Source organism: Chrysochloris asiatica, unplaced genomic scaffold, assembly GCF_000296735.1.
Source record: "Chrysochloris asiatica unplaced genomic scaffold, ChrAsi1.0 scaffold00190, whole genome shotgun sequence".
Taxonomy (NCBI): Eukaryota; Metazoa; Chordata; class Mammalia; order Afrosoricida; family Chrysochloridae; genus Chrysochloris; species Chrysochloris asiatica.
Genome location: NW_006408708.1, coordinates 423,932 through 450,810, shown reverse-complemented (window position 1 = coordinate 450,810; position 26,879 = coordinate 423,932). Strand labels below are relative to the sequence as shown.

Below are 26,879 nucleotides of genomic sequence, written 5' to 3'. Positions count from 1 at the left end.
TTGTTTTTGTGTTTTTTAAAAAGCTAAAGTGGACAGAGAGAAATACTTTTAACTGATGGTATATGGAGGGGATTATAATCAATGTAATGAAACAATTTATATGAATTGTTGAATGTGAAACTGATGATGTGCCCTGTAAACTTTCAATCCACAATAAAAACCTTAAATTAAAAAAAAAGAGATATGTAATGGGTTATTTAAAGTAAATAATGCAACAGCATTCTCAAAATATTCCAGTCTAAATTAGGGATGATTATCTGTGCACTTTTACACATTTTCTATGAGGAGGAAGCCTGATATAATAGAATGAACAGGTTTTGATGCAGGCAGATGTGGGTTTGAGTCATAGCACTAAATACACAACTGTGAGATTTAGGGGCGTTCTCTAGGAATCAGTTTCTTTACCTGTTCTTTTCAGGCTGTTAGGTTGATTTGAGAAAAAATTAAATTAAAAAGCTCATCTGGCACAAATCATTCAGTAAGCGGAGTGCCTGATCTTATGTCTGTCATCATCACTGTTATGATACAAAATGGAGAAATTAAGGCTTTTGTTCTGATATGTCTTATAACTATTAGCAGATGGGTTAAGTACTTTAGGAAGGTAGTTATTACCCTTTATTTTCCCTCTTTTTACATCTATCTCTGGGGTCCCAGGGTGGATCTGTAGGATAAGCACTAGACTGCTGACTTCATCAAACAAATTAATTCAAGATTTTCAATCTATTGTTGTTGTTGCTGAGTGTCATCAAGTCAGTTCCGACCCATAGCGACCCTTTATAGGGTTTCCAAGGAGTGGCTGGTGAGTTTGACTGCTGACCTTGCAGTTCAAACCGACCTTGCAGTTTGTGGCATTAACCAACAGCACCCTCTGTAACAGTTACAAAAAGTCAAGAAATCTAGATCGATCAGGGCCTAGACATGAATGCAATTTCCAGAGACAGTCGTAGCAATGTTCAGTGTCCAGTGAGTGTCACTGGTGTTAGTAGTACAAGATGGTCATCATGGCAGGATAGGGAGCTAGGATACAACCACTAGACCAGTTATATAGTGTTTTCCTTGCTGAAAGAGTTTCCAAGCTAGAGTCTCAGCTGTCTGAGAGCCTGTAACCTAATATCCTTCTATAAATTCCTTTTACTTCTGATAAAATTAAACAGAAATTTCTGTGGCTTGAAAGGAAGAATTCTGACGGATACACCAAGTCAGGTAAGATTTTATTGCTTCTGGTCAAAGGCCACTGTGATTTACAGAACAAACAAGGACAGCACGATCTGTGAGCTTTTGAGCAAGACTTATGAGCAAGACTTACTGAGCCTTTCTGAAATCATTTCTTTAAAAGGACGAATATATCACCATGCCGTTTTAATGTTGTTGTTAAGTGCTGCTGTGTTGGTTCCAACTGACAGTGACCCTGTATAGCATTTCTGAGGAGTGGCTGATGGGTTTGAACTGCCAACCTTGTGGTTAGCAGTCAAGTGCTTATCCTACAGCACCACACCAAGATACTATCTAAAATACTTACTTTTTTTTTATTATCAGACTGGAGAGATACTATAAAGCAATGGCTGTTCCCTAAAAAATATTCAGTTACTTCCTTATTTGTACCTTAAAAGCTTTCACATTCATTGCTCAGAAAGTGTAACCACTCTCTCCAAAAAAACTTAAAATTTCTATGTCGTTGTTAAGTGCCGTTGTGTCGGTTCTGACTCATAAAGACCCCGTGTAGGGTGAGTTTGAATCGCTGACCTTGTGGTTCAAACAGACCTTGTGGTCTAGTGCATTATCCTGCAGTGCCACGCCAGAACTCAATTTTTATGAACATTCTCATATAAAAATGGTATTTATTTTTGAAATATTGTATACTATATATTTGTAAATAAATATATTTTATTATTATTATTATTATTGAAAACGGAAATGCCCCTTCTATTAAGTTATACCTTGTGTTAACGTGGTAGAGAAATCATAAAGTATGCATCCTTAGGGGAAAGACCTGGCAGAAACTGAAATATGCACTTTTTAAAACTGGAAATAAACACTACATGTAGAACAGCTAATTTTTCTAGAATAATCTAACTTCAGTCCCCCAGATAATGCATCTAATTTCTACTGGTCACTATAATTAAATTCCATCAAAGTCCATGTTTAGTTTTCTTTCTGGCTTACTGTCAATAACATTTACCACATTAAGCAAGAAATATTTTCAGTAAGACCCAAAGTGCTACATGAAATCACATGAAAAATAAAACATTGACACATGAAAAAAAATATTAGCAGCAACCAACAGAATTCTGAGAAAACTTAACTCACAAGGAAACTTTTTTTTAGCATGATGGCAAGGATTTGGGGAAAAGGAACTTACAGGAAAAGCGTTTGTGCTGCCAGTTATTCATTCCTTGTTTTTTTTTTTCTTCCCTCTTTGGCTATTTTTATATTGTCCAAATAGCATGCTTTATTCTAAACCTAAAATTTCCACTTCATTCTTTATCCTATAATGGCCTCATAATTTTCTGTTAAAAGTTTCAACAGTTAACCACTGAAAATATAATTCTTTATAACCTTCGAAACAAAAATTAAAGGTTAGATTACATCTATTCCTCACTTAAACGGAGAAAGATGAGACTTTTTGCTCCCAGGCTGCAACCTACCCGACTCACAGAAATGTAAACTCCTTCTAAGATATTTCAAACTAAGAGTGACTTGTGGGCAAAAACTAGGTTGCTGTTCAATTTAAGTAGTCTAAATTAATTAAGTAGTCTAAATTAATTAAGTAGTCTAAATTAAGGATTCCTAGTATCTCTGAGTTGAGAAACCCAAGATTGGAGTAAGGGACTGAAAGAGTGAGCCAGTGGTGGTGGGGCACGGGGTGAGGTCACATCACCATTTTGGGTTCAACAAACACCCTTTGGTATTGGGAATTTCTGCAATTTTAGGGAACATTCCAGAAAGACTTCAGCATCCACTACTATATCCCATTCTCTAGTTGGGAACATAATGATAAAGTGGCACAAGAACAGATTCAACAATGGATCATCCTACAGAGAGTACTTACACATTACCCTTCAAATGGTAATAGACATGGGTAGCAAGTGCTTTGAAAGGCCCAATAATCCTACAAGTGGGGACTAGCTAAAACACATGATAGCTAGTGCAGCATTCTGCAGCCATCCATATGCTCAGCACAAAGCTCATCTTCTCCAGATACACTGATGTAGGAGAAGAATACTAGTACCAGTTGTCCTCGACTCAATTTCAACTCATGGTAACCCCATATGCTATAGAGCAGAAATGCTCCATAGGATTTTCAAGGCTGTGACTTTTCAGAAGTGGATCATTAACTAGATCTTTCTTCCGAGACATCTCCAAATAAGTAAGAGCAGTTAATCATCTGTGCTTCCCAAGAACTTGAAGAGAACAAGACTTGCCAAGTTACCTTCCAAGGTCCCAAGGTGGTGTGAATGGTTTGTGTTTAACTACTAACTGACAGGTTGGTAGTTAAAACACACTGTGGAAGAAAGGCCTGAGAATTTGTTTTTGAAAAGATTACAGCCAAGAAACCCTACAGAGCAGTTCTACTCTACACCATATGGGGTCGCCAAGAGTCAAAATCGACTCAACTGCAACGGGTTGAGTTTGATTTTGGTTTTAGTTACTTGCCTCCTTTCACAATTGTTTCCCCCAGTTTTGATTGCTGGTTTCTACCTAACATTCACAATTCTCTAAAGGCCATATGTTGTTGTTGTTGTTAAGTGCCATCGAGTTACTTCTGACCCAGAGTGACCCTGTTTAGGGTTTCTGAGAAGCATCTGGTAAGCCTGAACCACACCAATCTTGAGGTTCAAAGTGCCTTTGCAGTCCAGCGCATTAATCCACAGAGCCGTATCAGGATAAGATCTATTTTCAGTATCAGACATGGTGTCTGAATGTCATCTGGATGGAAGAGTCAGTCGTCCTCTGGCCAGGCTTTACTATGGCTTCACGTTTATTTCCTGTTACTCAGAGAAAACGGAAATGGCCGTTAAGGAGGCCAAACGAGGAACACCTGACAGCTGGAGCTCTCTGCTACCACGTCACTTCGCAAAGCACTGTTTAACTTCTAATGCCATTAAAAATGTTATCACACATTTACTTAGCTCTGCAGTTTATAACAAACCTACCAAACGGGACTAGCCAGTCTGGATTATACAATATGTAAACAAGCCAAGGAGCCAGGGAGCAAGCCTAGAGTAGGACAAGTTGGAACAATGGTTAAATGAGTTAAACCTCAACACACCTGAAGGCAGCCTCTTCATCCAGCACTTTATAACTAAAATATGTTGTTGTTGTTGTTAAGTACCGAGGAGTCGGTTCCGACTCACAGTGACCCTGTACAGGGTTTCTGAGGCTGTAAATCTTTACGGGAGCAGAAAGCCTCATCTTTCTCCAGCGGAACAGCTGGTAGTTTCGAACTGCTGACCTTGCAATTCGCAGCCTGATTCGTAACCACTACGCTACCAGAGCTCCTTAACTAAAATATAGAAAAGTACAAAAACCAGCAAACAAGCTACTGTATATGTCCCCACAAATTCCACCTAGTAAGTCACTAAAAGTAACTGAAAGGGACACAAATATCAATAATTAAATTCCTCTTAGTTTTTCTCTCTCTTTTTTTAATCTAGTGAACCTACTGAATAACTTATTTGGATGTAAACATATAAACCCATTCTAAAAAAATTATCAGCCACTTCTTCCTGCACATAGGCATGCTTTCGGCTAAAACGTGGGCCTCAGGCCAGAACTCAAATTTGACTCGTGTTGCTTTATAACCTGAATAAATTATTTTAGCTTCATGCATATACTTGCTTGAAAAGCTGTTTTTTTATATCTGACACCAGAGATGTTGAAGATGTATTAAACAGTGAAACTGATAAAATTCCATTTGTATTCCTACGATACAAAAGCTAACACAATAGAGGAACTCCACATAAATGCTATAATAAACTGCCGTCAAGTTTGCAGTTCGAACTTGATCACACTTAACAATAACATCAGCTTGTAAATATACATATATACCTATTAAAATGTTAAAATTTAAGACTTGGTTTAATGTACTAGATTTTTTGTTTTTAAAAAAGGGTTTCTTTTCAATAGCTGCAATCAAATTTGTTCTTTCCTGTTTTTTTTTTATAGTCCATATTTGTCATTTATAAATAAGTTTTACGAATAAATTTTGAAGAAAAAGGTTAAAAAAAAAAAAATCCTAAGGTATAGGAAGCACTGGCCCCATGTCATAAGCACTAGACTGTGAACCACAAAGTTTGCGGTTCAAACTCACCAGCTGCTCACTGGGAGAAAGATGAGACTTTCTGCTTCTGTAAAGTTTTTTAGAAGCCTCAGAAACCCTATACAAGGTAGCTATGAATCTGAACTGACTCACGGCACTAACAACAATAACAAGGTGGAGAGAAAAAAAATCTCTCTTCTGGCAATCCTCATATATGCATATTTAACATATGATTTCAAAACCTTTGATAATCTGGAGTAAGAGTTTGCCAACTACATCTTTCCATCCCAAACAATGAGCATAAGATCCTCCAGAGGCCCGGATGTGAACTGACCTGAAGTGTGGAAACAACCATACTATGATAATCATATCCACGAATCATGATTCTGGATTCAAAAGCATTTTCACTGCATTGTCATTCCTACCCAACCTTCACCACAATAGGTAAATGGGGTAAAAGGTTTTGAAACTCTCATGATACTCCCTCTGACCTGCCCCCCAAAAATGAGAATGAGAGAACTAAACATATGTCGCCTCATCTTACCCTTAAAGCTCTGTACATCAAAATGTTTGAGAACCTTCACCTAGTTTTAGAGCCCACTCCTGTGGTTTTGGTCAGACCACTCAAGATAGTGTTGATGCCAAGTCAAAACAGTATTTCTGGACTGATAGAGATCCAAGCCACAAAGCTGGAACCTTGTAGAGACGATGCCTGCGCTATATAGATTTGAAATTACTGGCACCTTCATGATCCAAGGAGCATCCACTGGATAGGAATTTACTCCGCAGATGCTCTAGCTTAACCTGTCTGTCCCATTCTAACCATCTATGTATTTTCATGATGGCTTACAGGCAAGGTTCTCTAGTCAGGCTCCCAATAAGGGCTTCAGCACTAATTCTGCAAAGACACAACCTCAAATTCATCCAGGTTCAGTTACCAAAAGGCATTTCTGAGACATGTCCTATGACACATATTTTTCTTAAATATAAAAAGATGAAGAGAAGATCTGAATTGTCTGCAGATTTTTTAAAAAAGAAGAGATGAAAAGGTCTGGCAAGGAATAAAGGGATGAGGAATATCCTATAGCATCTTCTCAATCTTTCCCTTCCAAGAAGGGGAAATAAAAATTTTACAGGCTCAAATCTCTACAGTCCTCGCAGCAATTCCCATTGCTCATTTGGCAGTCCTCCAAATAGCCTGACTTAGAAGGCAGATATTCAAATACAATTATTCACAATATGTTAATGAGGCTAACGTGTTGCTTGCATCATTTAACCACACCTTCTTTCTCTGTGTGAACTGAACCTGTGCAGGTTAAAACAGGTGTGCCAAACACTTGCTAAGTGAGATTACTGTTGGCCGAACATCTGCCAACTTAAAATAAACATTTAACGAGAATGGCTTTACTCAAATGTCCATATACTATGCTTTATAATGAATGCAGATCTTCATTTTGATGTCCAAATCCCTCCCATCTTCTTTTATCAATGTAAAAACATAAGCATTAAGAATTTACATCCTTCTAAGTACTGTATTCAATGTAATTTTAAAGATTTCAAGGTACTTTACAAGTGTTCTTTTTCAAATAATTTCACAGTGAGATATTTTTAATTCTGCAAATGAAGAAATGGAAGTAGTAGTTAAGTACTGTATAGAAAATAACTGGAATCAAAAGAAGAACTCAGTTATTTTATCAGCTAAGTACGCCTAATCAACAACATCTCTTTAGCCCAATATCAAGTTGTAGTTCTTTTGTGTAGACAATGGAATCACAAAACCATTAGTTAATTGTCTCTGGTTTGCATGACTTCTAAAAAAGTCTAAAAATTTCCACAGAAAATAAACTATATTAAATGTTCATTCCTTTTTCTCCCTTTCTTCCCCCCAAAGCATTAACTTGTTTCTTCACTCACATACACATTCCACACATAGTCGGAATTTTGGGATTTCGACCGTAAATTTCATTTTCACAGAACAGAAAGTTCTGGTTCCAACAAAATTCAACACCTCCCAGTCCCTACATTAGAAGCCAAATCACCAGACCTTATACAAGAAATCAAGATTCAGTGTCTTAAATTTGGAAAAATTAAAGGTGGGTTGTAATGAAAGGTATAAATGGGATTACATACTTAACCATAGTGACTCATTCTCACATGCTCAAGATTAAACTGAGCACGAATCTGTGATCAGGAAAGAATTTTTCCTCAGGGCCAGAAAAGGGTGTGGGATTTCCAAATGTGCACTGAAGTAGGATCATCTGTGTGGATCAGGTGAGCAAATCCCACATAATTAACTTCCTACTACAGTGACGGAGCAAACATGGGTAGGTGCCGGCCCTCCCAAAGGTGTTTGTATAAGGTCCCTTCTTCAGATGTTGCCAATGCTACACTTTAGATGGAGAAGCAAAAGTTAACTGAGGTAAACTTAAAAGATATTGCCACTGCTCTGAGGAACAAATGTATATATTCTTGAAACGTGAAAGGGCTTGAATTTCCGAAATTACACCAACCCATTAAAGACAGAGGTGGGTATAGCAGATTGGGAATGGCACAGGACGAGATATCAGGACTTTTCCTACATCTAAATTCCATAAGAAGGAATCCTGGTGGCACAGTGGTTAACTGCTTGTCTGCTAACCCGAAGGTCTACAATTCTAGCCCACCAGCCAATCTGTAGGAGAAAGATGTGGCACTCTGCTTCTCAAAGATTACAGTCTTGAAAACCTTATGTAGGTAGTTTTATTCTGTCTTACAGTGTCATGTTGAATCAGAATGAACTCAATGGCACCAACACCACCACAATTCCCTAAAGGAGTCCCTGAGTGGTGCAAATATTTAGGCCTTTGGCTGACAACCAAAGGATGGAGGTTCAAATCCAATCAGTGGAGCCTCCGAAGAAAGGCCTGGCTATCAAAATATCAAAAATATATGCAAAATATCAGCCACAGTTCTACTCTGACTCATAAGGGGTCACCATGAGTTGCAGCCGACTTGACAGCCAATGATGGTGATGGTGGTGGTGGCATTCCCTAGGGCCTCATTTTTCTCATTAAGAATAGGAAGAGTCATAGCATTTTCCTGCTTTCACTGCTTTGAAAAAGAAACATTGACCTTTATCTTCCTTTCCTTGAGTCATTATCTTCACTTCAAATATTTCCATAAAAATCCCAGTTATGAACATTTACTCTGCTTTGGAAATACATAGTTTAGAAACACAACTGATCGATTGGAAAATAGGCATTTTCAAGGACAGAACCTTATTTGAAAGATTAAAGATATTTCAATATCTATGTTCCAATTTTACTTAGTTAGAAGCATGGGTTTCTCAACATACACTTGGGTATAAAAACACATTTGCAAACAAATTTATACACAAAACCTACTATGAGAGCGTTGCTTAGTTGTTAAAGCATCATAAGAAAAAAAGATAAATATGAAAAGTTTAAATATGTACTAAAAACTATAGCCTATCGCCAGACTGCAAAGCCATTTGAACTGCAAGGTCGGTGGTTCAAGCTCAACCTGCTCCTCGTAAACCCTATACAGGGTCACTATGGGTCAGAATCAACGGCACTTAACAACAACAACCAACAGAAATAATCAAAATAACAATATGCCATAAAATTTAAATCAATCTATCTATGTACATTCTCTATCAAGTAAGAAAATGTAACAATATTAAGAGTAACTATATATATTACATTTTAATCAGTCTTATACAATAAATTATTCAAGAGGCAGTTTCCTCTAGTAACGTGCAAAGGGCAAGAAATCTGCTTAATAAATATTTCATAGGCCACATATTTTTTTTTCCTATGTGAAACCCCAGACAAAAACTCCTGCTGAAAATTTACAAGTTGTCTTTTTTTATGTTGTTCTTTGGGTGACTGACTGCTTAAGTTATCCTACTCGCTAACAGCATTTAAACTTGCTTTCAGCAAATATAAATATTCATTGAAAACCCTGATAACTATGTTAAATAATATTTGGGTTAATAGAATAAAAGTTATAGGAAAAATACCTGAAAAATTTAGAGGAATTAAGACGGTCACAAGAAAAGAGACCTACCAAGTGTACAGTATAAAAAACACTAAGAAATAGGTTACCTGAAATGAAGAGTATAAATTCTGAATCTAGCATTCAGTTCTGGTTGAGCCTTTCTTGGTTGCCAGAGTAAATGGTAGAAGCTGGTTCCAAGTTTCTCCCAGTATCTAGCAGCAAAGCCTTCCACTTAACTCTGGGATAGAAGTGATCTACTAACCAAGCTGACTTGGTCTCACGGTGCAATGAGAGGGTGTGGTAGAAAAACTTCATATAATAATAATGATGATACTAAACACTTACACTGCAGATATGGAGATTCTATGAGGTCTTGTGGGCAGATGGGCAAGATATTTAAGAAGCTGAAGTATTCCTAAGAAAGTAAATGGAGGAGGAGGAGGTGAAAAGCATGAAAGTCGGTGGGGGAAAAAAAGGAACTAACAAGCGGGAAAAGGAAGCAGGAGGTGGGGAGGGAAGGAAGAGAGAGACACACTAGTTAATATGATACTACAGTGGTGAAAAGTTTCAAAGTGCAACCTGGGTTCCTAGCACATGTTTATGGAAAAATGAAGATCTGAATACTAAAATGATTAGGAAAAAAGATAAATACTATTTAACAAAGGCTAATAATACCCATCATTTTATAAGTAATTCCCCAAATTCTTTTTTATATTTTAGTCAGCATCTCTCTTCATGGTAAATTCCTTGAAGAGAGTTCCTCTAGAGAAATAATCAGTCAAAAAAGAAAAAGAGAAACCAAGGAGGGTTAAGAGGTAGCTAGAGCAGAGTTAAGTTCCACAAGTAGTTGGAAATAAAAGCCTTTCCTTTTTGCTTCTGCTTGGAGTAAATAACCATTCCCACCCAGTCTACTTCTTGATTAATTTTACAAAATAAGAGTCTGTCTCGCTCTCTTGCACACTGTTCCTCTACTCTTTTAAAATTACTATCTAGGTTAAAAGAAATGGGTTAAAATATATACATTTAACATATATAGACAGAGAAAAGTTTGAAAAGCAAGGAAAGTTCATTCCTGTTAGCACAGTGGGTTAAGAATTGGGCTGCTAATAACCACAAAGTTAGCAGTTCAAACCCACCAGCTGCTCCTCAAGAGAAAGATGAGGCTGTCTGTAAATTTGGAGATTTACAATTTCCAAAGCCCCAAAGAACCCTATCTACTCTGTCCTATAGAGTCAATATGAGTCGGAATCAACTCAGTTTAGCAGTGAATTCTGTTACAAATAAATCACATCTCAACGGTTACGAACTGGGCTGCGAACCGCAAGGTCAGCAGTTCGAAACTACCAGCTGTTCCACGGGAGAAAGCTGACGCGTTCTGATCCCGTAAAGATTTACGGCCTCGAAAACCCTGTACAGGGTCGCTATGAGTCGGAACTGACTCCACGGCACATAACAACAACAATTAACTCAAAACTAGGGCAAGGCCAACATGTACCATTAAAAAAAAATTTTTTTTTTTAAAGACTATTTGGAATTAGAAATCCCACAAGAAATCTAGACTGTACTTTTAATAATGTGCTTTCAGATCCAATAACCAGGATAACCAGAACTTCTGGTAAAGAGCTAATCTTTCCTCTTCACCTACTCACAAACTCTTGACTCAGGAATGTATATTCTTTTCAAAATCGATACATACACATGCCTTCCTTGATTTGAACAATTGATTTTGAGCTTCCTGGCAGTGCTTAGGTACTTTCTCATATTCAAACCTTCCTAAACATTCTCCTTCACTTTTGTCATCCTCTAAATATATACCCTTTTTGTGAGACAGAGCTCAATCATTGCCAGAAAAATAACTAAAACCTTATCTTGCATAAGAGAGGTTAAAGTTACTTTCTAAGTGTTGATTCGTACTTTCCTTTTTTACTCTTTCAAAGTATTCTTTCCATGGGATTTTTTTTTCTTCTCCATTCCCAAATTAGGATTTCTCCAAGTATAATCTACGGCAGTGGTGGTTTGGTGGTAAATTCTCATCCTCCATGCAAAAGATCCTGGTTCAATTCCTGGCCAGTGTGTGTCATTTGTCAGCGGAGGCTTGTGTGTTGTGGAACAGATTTCAGTGGAACAACCAGACTAAGACAGACTAGGAAAAAAGGCCTGGTGATCTACTGCCAAAAATCAGCCAATGAAAATCCTTTAGTTCACATCAGTCCGAACAATCAGGGGAATGATTCAGGACCAAGCAAGATTTCATCCTGCTGTGCATGGGCTTCCCATGAGTTGGGGGTCAATTCAATGGCAGTTAACAACATCAACAAGCAAACTAAGGATCACAAACATCTGCATTAACAGCGGTTCAAGTTAGAAAAGGCAGTTTACTAGCCCCTTAGACTTGGTAAAAATATCTCAATGGAAAAAAGGGCCCAGGACTCTTCAATTTAAGACATTATCCAAGTGATTGTTATGCACACTGAAGTCCGAGGACCACTGGAAAGTGCATACAAGTTACAACTAAGTACCTAACTACTGTCAGGGCATCCGAGGAGAGAGTATAGTAGCAGTTCTCTATCCACCTTCCTTAGAAAATACAGAAGGAAGAGGCAAGAAAGTTTCGAGAGTGAGACGTGATGTGAACATGAGACATCAGCATAAATGCAGACTTGTCAGCCCTGCTCTGTAGCTACTGCCAATTACAGTAGCCAGACCTGAAAGAGAACTGATTACATGTAATTTATAAAAAGTAAACAAGCTGGGCAGCTTGTGAACAATGAATGGTGATATTCAAGCCAAGAGGTAATAAAAAGCATGAATACATGACTCAGCATCCCCCCTGAGACAATTGGTTGTACTCTTGCTAGCATTAACAAAAACAAAAACAGCCAAATCTGCTGGCGCTGAGTAGATTTTGACTTATATCCACTGTGTGGGGAAGGATAGAACTCCCCCGTAGGGTTCCCAAGACTGTAAATCATCATAGAAGCAAACTTCTACCTCTTTTGAGTGGCTGGTGGGTTTGAACCACTGGAACTTTCTGTTAGCAGCTTAACCACTATGTCACCAAAGTGCTTTACCTCAGTAGGATAAATGACTGCTGGAGAGAGATTGTTTTCTTATCAACCTCTGATGTTCAAACCACTGGCTTTTTCAAAAGCTCAGCCTTCTCAATGACTTTCTCAATATTAGGATGTCAGAAAATGTTTGGTTCTTGTCTCAGAAATATAACCTTGCAGCTGAATTATGGCTTTTAATTTAGACATAAGGAAGTAAAAACTAAGTTAAATAATATAGATCTAAGAGATTTCTCAAACTTGACACTATTACTATTGGAACTGAGTAATTCCTTGTTGTGGAGGGCTGTCCTGAGCTTGGCAGAATGTTCAGCATTATCCTTGGCTTCAACCCATTTGATGCCAGTAATACCCACCTACCCCTAATTGTGATAAACACAAGTCTCCAGATATCACAAAATTCCCCAGATGTGTGGGGAAGTTAAGCACCTAGGACTCACCAAAGTCACAATGTGGCCCTGTCATCTAAAGGTTCATGAAATAAACAACCAATTATTATCAAGTGTGATAAGTACTATGTTTTGGGAACAACAGGGCACCATGACACAAAACAGATACTCCCGAACCAGACCACTAATATCTGCATGTGTATGTGATAGTTGAGGTGGGAGTTCACAGAGAACTCCAGGAGGAAGACAATACAACCTAGTTGAGGAGACAGAGAAAGGAGGGCCAAGAATTCCTGGTAGAGAGAAGGGCAGGCCCAAAGCTCCCGGACACCTCCAAAGGGGACAATCACGTGGGTAATTTGAACAATTCAGTACAACTGAAGTGGAGAGCAGTCAGGGAAGGTGGCAACAAATATTATTCAGAAATACGCAGGCATCACATCAGAGACTTGCAAGCCCAGGGAAAAGGTTTGGGTATTCCTAAGAGCAAAGGAACACTACTGAACAGTGTGTTTCAGAAGGGTCATTTTGGCTGCCGTGATAAAGTTTAAAGGATGCCAAGATGAGAAGCAAGGAGACCATCTGGATAGCGCAGCAATCCAGAAGAAAGGTAAGGAGAGCGTGAGCTACATACAGAGGGGCCAGGCAATATGTCAAGAGATATTTAGGAGGTTAAAACCGGTAAGATTTGGTCATTGGATATAGAGTAAGGGAGAGTGAACTGTCAAGGAAAACCAACTGGATGGTGGTATGATTCATTGAGACAGGATCAATAAAACCCAGTGTAGAGAGGATGCTAAGATATGATGCGGAGTTGCTGCAGGGTATCTAAGCAGTTAGACATAAAGGGAACCCACAGACCTGCTGTAAGAAATGGACCAAAAGTCCAAATCATCAGCATAAATGAGGTTTTCTGCTCCTTTAAAGATTTACAGCCTCAGAAATCTTATACAGGATCACTATGAGTTCAAATTAAGTTGATGGCAGTAGGTTTGGCTTTGATTTTTGCTTGTTTTGAGTTTTTATTAAGATTCATTAAAAACAAAACAAACAAATAGTTGTCGCAGAGTCAATTCTGATGCATAGAGACCCCACGTGTTTCAGAGGAGAACTGTAGTCCATAGGGTTTTCAATGCCTGTGACCTTTTTCTGCGTAGATTTGAACTTTTGAACAGCCAACTTTTCAGTTAATAGCTGAACAATTACATTTGAGTTACCCAGGGATGAATCAGAATCGTCTTGATAGCAACTGGTTTGATTTTTAAAGATCCACAGATTGGCTTTCAAAGTCAGAAAAACAATTTCATTCAAGTTGCCCAGATTTTATCAAATTTTTAAAGGATTTCACAAGGAAACGATTCAGTAACACAAATGGTAGAAGAAACCTCCAAGGGCTATCTTTAGAACCCTTGTTGATGTTAATTGCTGTCAAGTCAGTTCTGAGGAGCAGCTGGTGGATTTGAACTGCTGACCTTGTGGTTCACATTCCAGTGTTGATCCTACAGCATCACACCAGGAGTCCTAAAACCCTTGTTGTTGTTAGGTGCCACCGAGTCGGTACCGACTCATAGTGACCTTATGCACAGCAAAATGAAACACTGCTTGGTCCTGGGCCAACCTCACTATTGTTGCCATGCTTGAGCCCACTGATGCTGCCACTTGGCCAATCCATCTCATTGGGGGTCTTCCTCTTTTACTCTGACCCTCTGCCTTACCAAACATGATATCCTTCTCCAGTGACTGGTCCCTCCTGACAATATGTCCGAAGTATGAGAGATGAAGTTTGGCCATCCTGGCCTCCAAGGAGAATTCTGGCTGCACTTCTTCCAAGACAGATCTGTTGGTTCTTTTGATAGCCCATGGCATTTCAATATTCTCCTCCAACACAATAACTCCAAAGCATCAATTCTTCTACAGTCTTCCTTATTCACTCTCCAGCTTTCGCATGCATGTGAGGTTACTGAAAATCCCTTAGTGGGTTATTGAAAATCTCTTAGAACCCTTAGGGAGTGTAACAACGTTTAAGAAAACTAGAGCATGGTGTCAGGTTGATATAGGAAGGACTATGCTTTGAAAATAAGGATTGATCAATTCCATCAAAGTAAACAAAAGTTCCATGAAAAAGAACTAAAGTGTCCACTAGACTTGGCAACAAGGAGGTCAACTGGGGACCTCTGTGGAAACTGTTTAGATATGGGTAGTGGAAAAAGGCATCCTTAAGGAATGAATGAGACAGGAGAGAAAGAGGAAGCAGAAATGTGTACATACCCCATTTAAGAGTCTGGCTGGGAAAGGAAAGAAAAAAAATCAGGTCTGATCTCAGATAGGCTTTTATGAATCAATTCTACGTTTCAAGGTCTTGCTGAAATCTCTCATCACCTTCACTAAGTCTTCACTGAATTCCTGAATAAAGCTCTCTGATGAATTCTTCTAGCACTTTCTTTTGCGTATCATTAATAACACAAGTTGCAGTACTGAGAGCATCCTCTCTCCCCTAATAGCATGTTGTTGTTTTTAAGTGCGGTTGAGTGGATTCTGACTCCTAGTGACCCTGTATAGGGTTTCAGCAGCTGGTGAGCTTGAACCACCGACCGTGCAGTTCAAACGACTTTGCAGTCTGACACATTAACCCACAGTGCCACACCAGGACTCCAAGGCTTAAAAGGTAGAGGAGAGTGCTCTCTTCCTTCTCCTCTTGTAAATTCCTCACTGTGCCTTATTCACAGCATTTACTCAGAGACTGAAAGGATATGACTTGTGAGGAGATCCAAATTCTAATTCTGGCCCTGCCAGAACAGCTGGCTAAGTTGTTGTAGGACCTCAAACAAATCAATTAAGTCTCTCTGAGGCTAGTTTTCATTCCCTGTAAAATACAGAGGCAGACTAGTGGAAAAGGAGATACGTATAATTCAAAAAAGGATAAAAAAGCTGTTTTTTTAAAAAAATACAAATTATAGAAAGTCAGACTGGATGAAAACCTAAAAACCACTCAAACAATATATGAGAGAGTAACGTGTTGGAACAATTTGATAAACACTAAACTAGATGATTTATAAGCTCAGGCTCAAAATTCAACCATTATTTGGCCATGATGTTCAAGAGGCTGCACATATATAACCACTACTCTATGTCAAAGGAACTCTGGTAGTGTAGTGGTTATGAATCGGGCTGCGAATGGCAAGGTCAACAGTTAGAAACTTCCAGCTATTCTGCGGGAGAAAGATGAGGCTTTCTGCTCCCGTAACGATTTACAGCCTCGGAAACCCTGTACAGGGTCGCTATGAGTCGGTTCTGACAACACGGCACATAATCACCACCACCACTCTATGTCAACCTTGTGGTTCACAGTCCAGTGCTGATCCTACCACACCAGCACCACACCAGGAGTCCAAGGGAACTGCAACCCACCTTTAATACTTTTACTGGTTTATCAGATCACATTACATCATGGGGAATCATCACAGAACTGCCACATTACATCATTACATAACTGCCAAATCTCTAAGAATAAGAATCCAGCCAAGCTGACAAAACTCGAGGGGGACCCAATTCACTCTATGATAACTGGGGGGAGAAAAAGACATAAAACACTGTTCAAAAGCAACAGTTTAATTTGTGCCCTTTTCTTTGGAAACAAATTATAAACCCAGCAAAAATTACTCAGAGCGCTTTGGTTTTACATAACAGCATCACCTTCTCAAAGACCTTACATTCTCAACAGTTCAGTGTTTCCTTTTACTTTTCCTCAGCACCTCTAATATTTAAACCTGAAATAGACACAATTTATGAAGTCTAATACTCCTACACATCTTTGGTGTCAATTATAACTTTGCCGGAGGGTAGGGGTTTCAAATAATAGCCCCCAAACAGAATGACGTAATCATTCCTCAACAAGCTCTACACAATACAATTGGAATTCAGAACACTGAAGGTAGCATTTTACCCAGTGTTTCTCATCCAAATGTCCAAGATTAAAGCACTTTTCTCCTGCTAATTGCTAATCAAGTGGTCATCCCTGCAACCAGAAAAACTTTCATCCTGGCTACCAGGATTTCGGCCAAGACACTGATGGGAATGTGTTTTGGACTGGAACTGAGAAAGCATGCCAGGCACTCAATTCCTTAATCAAGTAGTCATCTCAGGGAGGAGTTACGCTAGTCTGAAAGTGGCCTAGCCACATTTCCCAAGACAGTAGTAATTTAAAACTGCATTTCAGGAGAGAAAAATAATCCGAAATCTGCGTGGAACTTAATTATTTCTATTCTTGTTACCACATAATAGCGACTTAAATGAACTCCCCTTATTATAGAAAATGTGAAAGAATGTGTGTGTAAAGATGCCTACACACAAATTCTTAGTAGTACTGGGGATTAAACTTGCATTAAGGCAAATAAGTGGAAACAAATAGAAAAAGAGTTGGAGGGTGGGAAGTTATGGGACAAAAGAATGCCTTTACTTTTCTCCTACTTAAAAATGTCAGCAAATAAAATTTTAGAGTAACTGGCTAACTGATGCATTAAACACAACAACAAAAACAATAAAAATCAGTAGATCTTTCAATATTCTAATGCTGTTGTCTTGCATCTTCATTTCACACAAACAAACCTCTTCACTAAAATAATATTAAACCTGATATTTAGCTAACTATCTCTAGGCATTAATGGTAATATTAATATAAACCAAATAGTATGGAAATAAGTTATTAACCCTTAGTGTTTACAGCTGTTTCTTGTCTTCAGATCAGAGAATGACCACATCTTAATTTTGATTCCCCTCTCATGTGTGATATCCTTGTTGTTGTTGTTGTTGTAAAGCGCCGTTGAGGCGATTCCGACCCATAGCAACCCATTAAGGGTTTCCAAGCTGGTGAGCTTGAACCGCCAACCTTGCAGTTCAAACAGCTTTGCAGTCTGACACATTAACCCACAGTGCCACACCATTCTTGTTGTTGCTATGTGCCGTGGAGTCAGTTCTGACTCATAGCAACCGTGTACAGGGTTTCCGAGGCTATAAATCTTTACAGGAGCAGAAAAGGGTTTCCGAGGCTATAAATCTTTACAGGAGCAGAAAGCCTCATCTTTCTCCGGTGGAACAGCTGGTAGTTTTGAACTGCTGACTGTGAGATTAGCAGCCCGATTCTTAACCACTACGTTACCAGAGATCCATCCTCAGAGAATGTAAAATGGTGTTTTGTGGGTTTTTATTTTTTTTCCGGTTTAATATATTAAACTAATAACTCAAAGGAAATCTAAATAAATAAAGACGGAAAAGGAAAAACAATAAACAGGATAGTTAAAGCAAAGTGTAGTATTTTTCTTCCTTAAAAAAAAAAAAAGGCAAAAGATTTTTACATTGAAAGAAATGTTTGGACTCTCAGTATACTGTTTTTAATTCATGGAACAATGTAGCCAATTTTTTTTTTGTTTTTCCTTTCAGGACACTGTTTTTTTGAACACATAGCAGGGAAATACCCAGCCAACTACAAATTCAGAGTCAGAAGCTGGTGGAAAAAACACCACCACCACCATAAGAAACACTATTGGAAAAGTTGGCAATCTTTTCCAATAACTAACTTAATATATATGTAGTTTGTTTAGAAAGTTAAGGTAAAATTTCTGAAACTAACACCAATAAATAAGAAAATAAACAGTGGAAAAAATTAAGATAACTCACATTTCTCCAGAAGCTCTAGTCCTTTACAACTGACATCGTCATGTGTCGTTTGCATCTAATAGCTGTGCTACAGACAACCACATGGAAATTTTTTGTTCCAGATAATACTGCAGGACGGGCCTGGCAGCTACAAGTTGTAATCAGAATGCTTCAAGAGCGAATGGAACAAAGATAACAACCAAACCTGCCATACAGCTCACAGTCTTAACTATTTTGTATAAAGCGGGCTGTGAGTGTCAAAAGCTGTTATGAGGTTATACTTACGTCTGTATCCAGCAATGACAATGGTTCCCTCCAATTAGCATTTTACTCCCATGAATAAATCAACTGCTGAGCTTAGAATACAAAAGGTTCTTTTTCCCAATTAAGGCATTTTCATATTATTTAAGGGGCTTGGAATAGTGAAAAACTTCCAGTTCCTGAAAGAACTCTCCCCAACAATTCTACATGCCTCAATTGCCATCTACAATTCATTAAAGCCCCTGCAGCTAGCAGTTGGCAACTAAAGAGGCTACTTATTTAATACACATGGAAATCTACAGTACAATGAGCCACTTTTCCCCCCAGGAGTAATATAAAGAAGAAAAAAATCCAAATTTTATTTATGCCTATGCTGGAGGAGGGGAGAATAAAAAGACTTGTGACTTGATAAGTTTTCTGGACTTAGTTGACAGCCTGAGCTAAAAGGAGCCACAGAGACACGTGACTGCTATCCAAGTTCAAATGGCAAATTCAGATGGAGCTTGGTGGAAATTAGCCATCACGTTAATGCAAGGAATGTGAAATGAGAGAAAACTCTCCCCATCAACAGTCAGAAGGGGTTTAATGTGATCCAATGGCGTTATTCTTTTTCCTTCAACACTAGTTGGCACACACACAACTGGGCTAAGATGGCTTCCAAAGTCCACTATAAGACGCTAGCCCAAGGCAGCCCTGGCCCTCCTGCTGGAACTCAGAAGCAAATGAATCAAAGGCTCTTTTATTCTTCCTCCCACCAGAACATGCTCCTTCTCTGTTGTAAACTAAATGCTTGCCAGAGCGAATTATTTAGCTCAAAACAGACATAAAGAGATCTTAAATAACACATATCCCTTGGAATTTTAATAAGTTCAGGTGACCAAAACTTGTTTTGTTTCTTTGCTTCTAGTTTGATATGGAAAATTCACTCATGGTCAGGTTCTATCAGGAGCCATTAGGTCATGGCAGAAACTGAAACTTCTCAAACCAGAAATAAGGGCTGGCTGACATCCAGCTCTATGCTAAGCATGAAACCAAGGTGTTCTGAACTGTTCTTTTCACTGTTGTTATTGTTGTTAAGTGCCATTGAGTCAGTTCTGACTCATAGCGACCCTGTATAGGGTGATTGCCAAGAAGTGGCTGGTGGGCTTGAACCCTTGACCTTGTGGCTCAAGCTGACCTTGCAGTCAAGTGCATTATCCTACAGTGCCATACTAGAACTGCTGTTATTGTTGTTACGTGCCGCTGAGTCAGTTCTGATCTACAGCGACCCTGTACAGGGTTTCCAAGGAGCAGCTGGTGAGTTTGAACTGCCAACCTTGTGGTTCAAACCGGCTTTGCAGTCCAGTGCATTAACCCACAGCACCATACCAGGACACCGGCATATAAATTCATCGTTCTTCTAAAATTACTCTTCCATTATGATTTTGCTATTTCTGCCCCAGCACCTTGACTCTTCAACACAGCTTGAAATTTACTCTTGAAGTCTTCCCTGGTGGTCACCACTTGGGACTGCTCTCCCTAAGAACTCTTATGCAATTAATACCGAGATCACTCATTTGGCAATTAATCATAGCTTGCCGCATATCTCTTGCAAAAGGATTTCAAAGCCCAAGTATTTCCAACCTGTCTTCATAAACTGATTAGAAACTCCTTACAGGCAAGGAGTAGGCTTTTCCTCCATTGTCTGTATGGCACATTCCCAAAGCCCCAAAAATAGGTTTACTCACTCAGTCAACAGCTATTTGTTTACCTGGGCTGATTACTCCATAAAGGAGCTCTGGAAGCATAGTGGTTACTAGTAGGGCTGCTAACCTCAAAGTCACCAGTTCGAAACTACCAGCCGTTCCGTAGGAGAAAGACAAGGCTTTCTGCTCCAGTAAAGATTTGCAGCCTCAGAAACCTATGAAGGGTCACTGTGAGTCAGAACTGACTCCACAGCACACCACCACCACCATTACCCCATAAGCAAAGTCAAAACGTCAGGGGTAGGTAAGTTGTCCAAAGCAAGGATCCATAAAAGTTGACACAGGGAAAAGCAACTACCGAAGTAGACAGGAATTTTTAGGGCACTAAATACCATTGATACCAGTTCTAGAGCATGAAAATATGTCACCTGTAAATAAATTTCAAATAAGAGCACCCACACACAAGCTTGTTAAAGCTATGAGACTCCCTACCACCTCAACACCTTTGCTGACACCTGCCTCCTATGGTCTCCCTCCCTAACTGAAACATATCTCAGTGGGTCTCTTGAGGGTACACTATTCATAAAAAACAAGAGGTGGGGGTGAGCTGTCAAGACTAACTCTGTCTAAAATTAAAATACAGTCATTTATTGTAATATTTGTTTTCTGATCATTTTCTTTTATAACATCTATTCATTTATAATTTTAGCATTTATCATGAAATAAGCTCAAAATTAAAATAAACCATTTGAAGCAAGATGGGCAAATACCAATGTTTCATTGTGGAGGATCAACAGTATTTTACATTGATTGCTGAAACAATTAAGTTCACAAGACTAATTTCCTTTGTTGTATAATATGTGGAATATTCTTTTTATAGAAAATGCAGAATACAACGAAAAAAATCTTAGTACCCTACAGCCACTAAAATTTTCATAAGCCAGTTCATCTCAGTTTGATAAAATGGCACACTTGCGTTCAATCATTAATATTATATTGTTGCTGGTATTTTCAAGTGCTATCGAGTTGGTTCTGACCCATAGCAACCCGTGTAGGGTTTCCTAGGAGAAGTTGGTGAATTTGAACCACCAACCCTGCAGTTCAAATTGACTTTGCATGCAGTCCATTAACCCACAGCGCCTTACATTTACTAAGCAAAATGATGGCAAAACATAATGAAATAATCAATTTAACTGTCAGCCAGATATTGTTATATATTGCTCAAAGATGATCTTTATAAAAAAATAATCATAGAAAACAGAATTCTGAAACCACCCTCCAAACTGACACATCTTCCTAAAGGCAATTTGTGAATTCCGGAAGAAAACAATCAGATTTGGGGGTTCAGCAAGTTTTGGAGAGAGAGTTTGCACTTACCATTAAGCCCAAGTCCAACAAAAGACTTAACAATCATTAGCATCAAGGTGTAATGTAATTGGTACTTGATGATCTTTGTTAATAGAAACCATGTTCCTGTCCTGGGTTGTCATTGAACCAAGGAGATGCTGATACCCTGGCATGCTCACCCTTCTCATGTCAGATGTCAGGTGCCCACCTAGTAGAAGCGGCTATTTCTGTTTCTAGGCCCATTTCCAGAACCAGTTGTGCAGACAAAGAACGGGCCTATTAGTTGACAGCTGCAGAGCAGACAGCCCAAGCTGGGTGCAGATTAGATATTCAAGACTTGCTCCCAGGCTGGCTGTCAACTAATAGGCCACCCTGATCGGGCCTCAGAAGGCAGGTTCACCTGCTGAGATTGCACACCTGCCCAACATTGACAGCCAGGCCACGGAGGAGCCCACACTGTGTCTAGGCTTGACCCTGGCCACAAGGAAGTTCCCCTGCAGAGAGATATGTTAGTGACTAGCCAGGGCTTAAAGCAAAGCTGTGTTTTGGGACTTACATTTTCTTTCAGCTAAAATGTCAAGTCCTAAAGAAAATTCCACCATTATTTCAAATAGGTGATTTGTCTTAAAGTAACGCTTTAAAATTCTAAGCACCGCCGTGAGGATACTCACTTTCTGTAATTCTAGTGACAGAATGTGATTCCACAAGAGTCCATAACAACTCAAAAGACCAGCTATTCAAAAACAACAATACGTCATTAGGAAAACAGAAAGAAATCATAAAATTGTCCACCTCCATTTTAAGTAGACTTAAAAAAATACCGAGAATGAGACATATATAAGAGGTTTTTACCATTTTACAAGCAAATATAGGAAAAAAGAAAAGGCAGGGGAATGTTTCTTCCCTTTTAAGTTACAAATAAGAGTAGATCTCTTTAAAGAAAGAGATTTCACTCTCTTTAGGAAATTCAAGAGAGGCTTACATTAAATCAGATGAACACACTGTGTCAACAAAAGCAATGTTGCTTGAGTTGACTGTGAAAAGCAGCTACCATAAAATGGAATGCATTGTTGTTATTCTTAAGTGCCATCGAGAGAGAGGGTTCTGACTCATAGCGACCCAGTGTGGGATTTCTGAGGAACAGCTGATGGGTTTCAACTGTCCACCTTGTGGTTCACAGCCCAGTGCTGATCCTACAGAGCCACACTAGGAATGCACTGGGTGGTCTTAAAGATAGAGCTAAAACTATTTTGTGTGATTTAAAAGCCTTCAAAGATGATCGTAATCAGTGTTTGAACTACTTTATAAATACTATCAACAGGGAGACAATCAGTCAAAGTTCCATGAGTTGAATGTTTCCCAACAGAATCATAATGCTAAAACTCCCTGAATTATACTGCTAAGCATCCAAGATACCTATCACAGCAAATCCACTCATTAAAAAACATTATAAAGCAATATTTTGCCTATTTGGCTGGCCAACAATGTTTCCTTCTATTCAGAAAATAAAGATTCTACATGAAAAGGAAAAACAGGCATAGGAAATGCATGCATGCATACTTAACATCTGTAATGGTTCAACACTGATTTAGTAAAAAGAATCTAAATCGGGTACCTAAGCTAAAAGATCAAGAATTATCTCGGAATGGCAAAATCTGCTGATCAGGAGCAAAAAAAAATAAGACAAGCCTCATTTAATTTACAACACTCTACCTCATCTCAGCCACCTCAGCTCTGACACCCACGCTGCCCACAGTCTTTCTGGCCATCTCTGTTTGCTACATTAGTATGTAAAGAAAATACACTAGTCCAATGGGCATGAAAAAAACCTGTCTTCTGCTAGGCATATTCTTGCCTCTGTTGAGAACACATCTGAGTCTACTGCCTCTCTAAAGTTTTCCTATGGTTACAGACTACAATGAACTTGTCTCTTAAGACATCTGTAAAACATTCATGCCACTCAATCTGAGCACATAATCATCAACATTGCACTTTTCACATATGTTTGTTTCTGCTTCCAGCTGATGTTTCTTTTGCACACCACATTCCAGCCACAGCCCACTTCTTCCTGGTATTTTTAATATCATAGACTCATAGAAAGTTATTATCTGAACAGACCTTTAGAGATGATCTAGTCCAAGTCTCATATTTAAAATGAACTTGATGAGAGTAATTAACCTTTTATAGCCCAGTGAGTCAGGCAGACCTGGGTTCAAATCCTGCCTCTGGCATGTTCTGGTTGTATAGCTAGGTTTCTCATCTGTAAAAGAGATAATACCTACCTCATAAAACAAAGGTCAAAGGAGAACAAATGAAGATTGTATACACACACACACACACACACAATTTGGACTTTCCATATTTTTTTGTCCTTGTTAAGACACAATCTTTTGGTTGATTTACTTTTTTAGTTTGTACTACATTATATTGCAAGCCCAACAAGCAGACCTTTTATTTCCTATTATATTTTCTAACCTTATGGTGCCTAGTAAAGTGCTTACCATCTTTTGAATAGGTTGTAAATTAAAGAAACCTCTATTATCAGTATCTAGTTCCTCAAGAACCTAATCTGGCATTCTAGACTAGAGTGGAAAGGTTGGCGGTCGGATTCTACCCAGAGGCACCTAAGCAGACAGGCCTGGCTAACTAATTCTGAAAGGTTGTTGTTGTTGTTAGGTGCCATGGCGACCCTGTACAGGGTTTCCGAGGCTGTAAATTTTTAGGGGGGAAGAAAGCCTCATCTTTCTCCCGCTGAGCGACTGGTAGTTTTTAACTGCTGACCTTAAGGTTCACAGCCCGATTCCTAACCACTACGCTACCAGAGAAAGGTAACAGCCATGAAATCTCCCTAAAGCCATCTACTCTCCATACATGGGGTAATCAAGAATCAGAATCAACTCTAAGGCAACCAACAACAATCTTAGTTTAGGCTTTCCTAAATTGTTCCTTCCCAAAACAAACAGGAGTATCAATAGCTCCCTACCTACCCGCCTCTTACAGCTTTCCGTTTGGAACAATCTGAGAAAATCACTGCCTCTCCCACATTTTTGGAATAAAATTAGTATCTTTATCAGGCTATTGAGAAGCCAAGCAGTGATAAATCGAGCAATAGAATTTGGAAGGATTGGAAATCTTTGGAGAACTTCTTTAGGATTTGTGGCATCAAGCCCTTAAATGAGAATTACTTGTCTATAACAAATTCTGGCACAAGTAAACCAGAAACTTACTGGTGAGCTGTCAGTGAAGTTAAATATTGCACTTCACTTTATTCCATGCAAGCAAGCAAACAGTGACTAATAGGATTAACTTGAGCTCAAACACTGAATGTAGATATACTCCAACAAGAAACAGGTTCTATTAGCACTAGTGTCAGCCGCAGGTAGAAATTTTCTATTAAACGGAGCATAAATACTGCTTTTAAAATGTCTACTAAAAATATTTGCTCCGTATGCCAAAAATGTCATGTATTTTCTTTACAGGAAGCAATGACCAAAAAAAACGGAGAGGACTGGGAGAAGATCTCAGACACCCAAGGACACAGATTGCCACTAGAGTTGGTTCTTTCAAGGAATATTTTCTCTAACCGCTAAAACGGTCCAACACATAATCAGTATCTTGAATCCATTAAACAAATATTGAAGTCACGCTGGTGCCCTGGGAAAGATCCGCAACAGAGAAAGCTCTGGCCTCTGCTGTCCCCTCCTGCAGGGCTTGACAGCGCTTCCAAGACGCCCAAACGCCAACCACCAGCTCCCCCCAGTGCCTTCCTCTCGCAGCAAACCGCCAAGCCTCTCCGGCCAAACTCCAATGTCCCTCAATTCAAAACCGCGAAAATGTGAACCCTGCTAAGCAAACGGTAGGGCGCGTTAAAAACTTTTCTTTCTTTTCTTTTTACTCGGATATGGATGTTTGTCTCTAATACGCTGTCTTAGCTTCACGGCCCCTTTCCCGAAACTTACTTCGAAGGGAAGGGGGAAAGAAGCGTGGACCCCAGAGAGAGCTGGCAGTCCCTGGTGAGTTCTAAGACCCTATGGACTTTGACAGTGCCCTCAGCCCCCAAATAATTAGATGCAGACAAAGAAATGAGAATGCTCCTCTCCCCCACCTTACTTCATCCCACCCCTGCTAAAAGCAATCATAAAAACATGCAGCGGGCGTTCATTTGGAAACCCCGGGCCCTTCTATGGGAGATAAGGCCTGAAAAGCAAGTCGTCCGAGGTCTGAAGGAAAAAAGTTGCTGGCTATATGTAAAGTGTAAGCCATGGAGAGAGTGTACAGCACTCGGTTCCGAGTATGATGGGGGAAGGGGCCGAAAGGGAAAGAGATGGTATTTAATAAACTTTGCGCGCGGACATCTGCAGCCGCCGGGCAGTCAGCCGGGAGGGGGTGCCGGCGGCAGAGCCTGTACTTACATAACGCTTCAACTTTTTCTCCGGGGGAGATTTGCGGAGCCATCCCGAGTAGACCACTTCGCCGCCGCTCATGATGCGCGCCTCTCAAGCCCCGGGCCGGGCAGCTGAGGGGCTGGCGAGCGCGCTCCCGACACAGCCGACGCCTGCCGGCGCGCAACGGCGAGGTCCTGCTTAGTCTAGCTGCTCACTCTCCGCAGACGGGACGGGCGGGTTCACAGCAATCACTCGAGCGGTTCTCGCCGGCTTCCAGCGATCTAACCTTTCCCCGGCAGCTCCACAGATTTGAGCAGAAGCAGGCTGCTCCTCCGCTGCCGATCTCACTGCGCAGCTATCGTCTCGGAGTCGAGGGCGCTCCGGCCTCCCTTCAGTGTGTCCACCTCGCCACCGGGCGCGCCGTCCCTCCGGCTGCCTGAGCAGTGCTCTAGCTCAGCTGGGCCGGCGTCTTCGCAAGACTCTGTCCGGGCGAAGAGCCGGAGCCTCGGTGCCTTGAGCTCCGCCCCCTCGGGATAGAACCACCCCAGAGTGCTTTCCGAACACACCGCTGCACGCACACACAATGCCCCCGCTCGATGCCTACTCCCGCTCGTTCGCTCTCTATTTCGGTGCGCCCGGCGTGATCCCCTTCTTCCCCTTCCTTGGGGGAGGGCGGGTCACTTCTCCGCAGTGCCGGGGAAGCCAGGAGGAAAGGGGCAGCCGAGTGGCTCCCGAGCGCAGCGAGTGCACGGCAGGTCCCGAGTCGCGCAGGGAGCCGCCCAGTCGGCTGCGAAGCGCGGGGTGTTGATGGGCTCTAGGCGCTGGGGAGGGCG

General features: G+C 40.1%; 1 protein-coding gene across 2 annotated transcripts in view; it reads right to left on the bottom strand.

Moving 5' to 3' along the window:
• GAB1 (GRB2-associated binding protein 1) overlaps positions 1-26,145 on the bottom strand; it is a 160,138-nt gene extending 133,993 nt beyond the window's left edge. For both annotated transcript variants that reach the window (XM_006872265.1, XM_006872266.1), the window contains exon 1: positions 26,074-26,145. In XM_006872265.1, the coding sequence (XP_006872327.1) occupies positions 26,074-26,145 (72 nt within the window). The remainder of the gene's footprint in view (positions 1-26,073) is intronic.
• Positions 26,146-26,879: the final 734 nt, after the last annotated feature.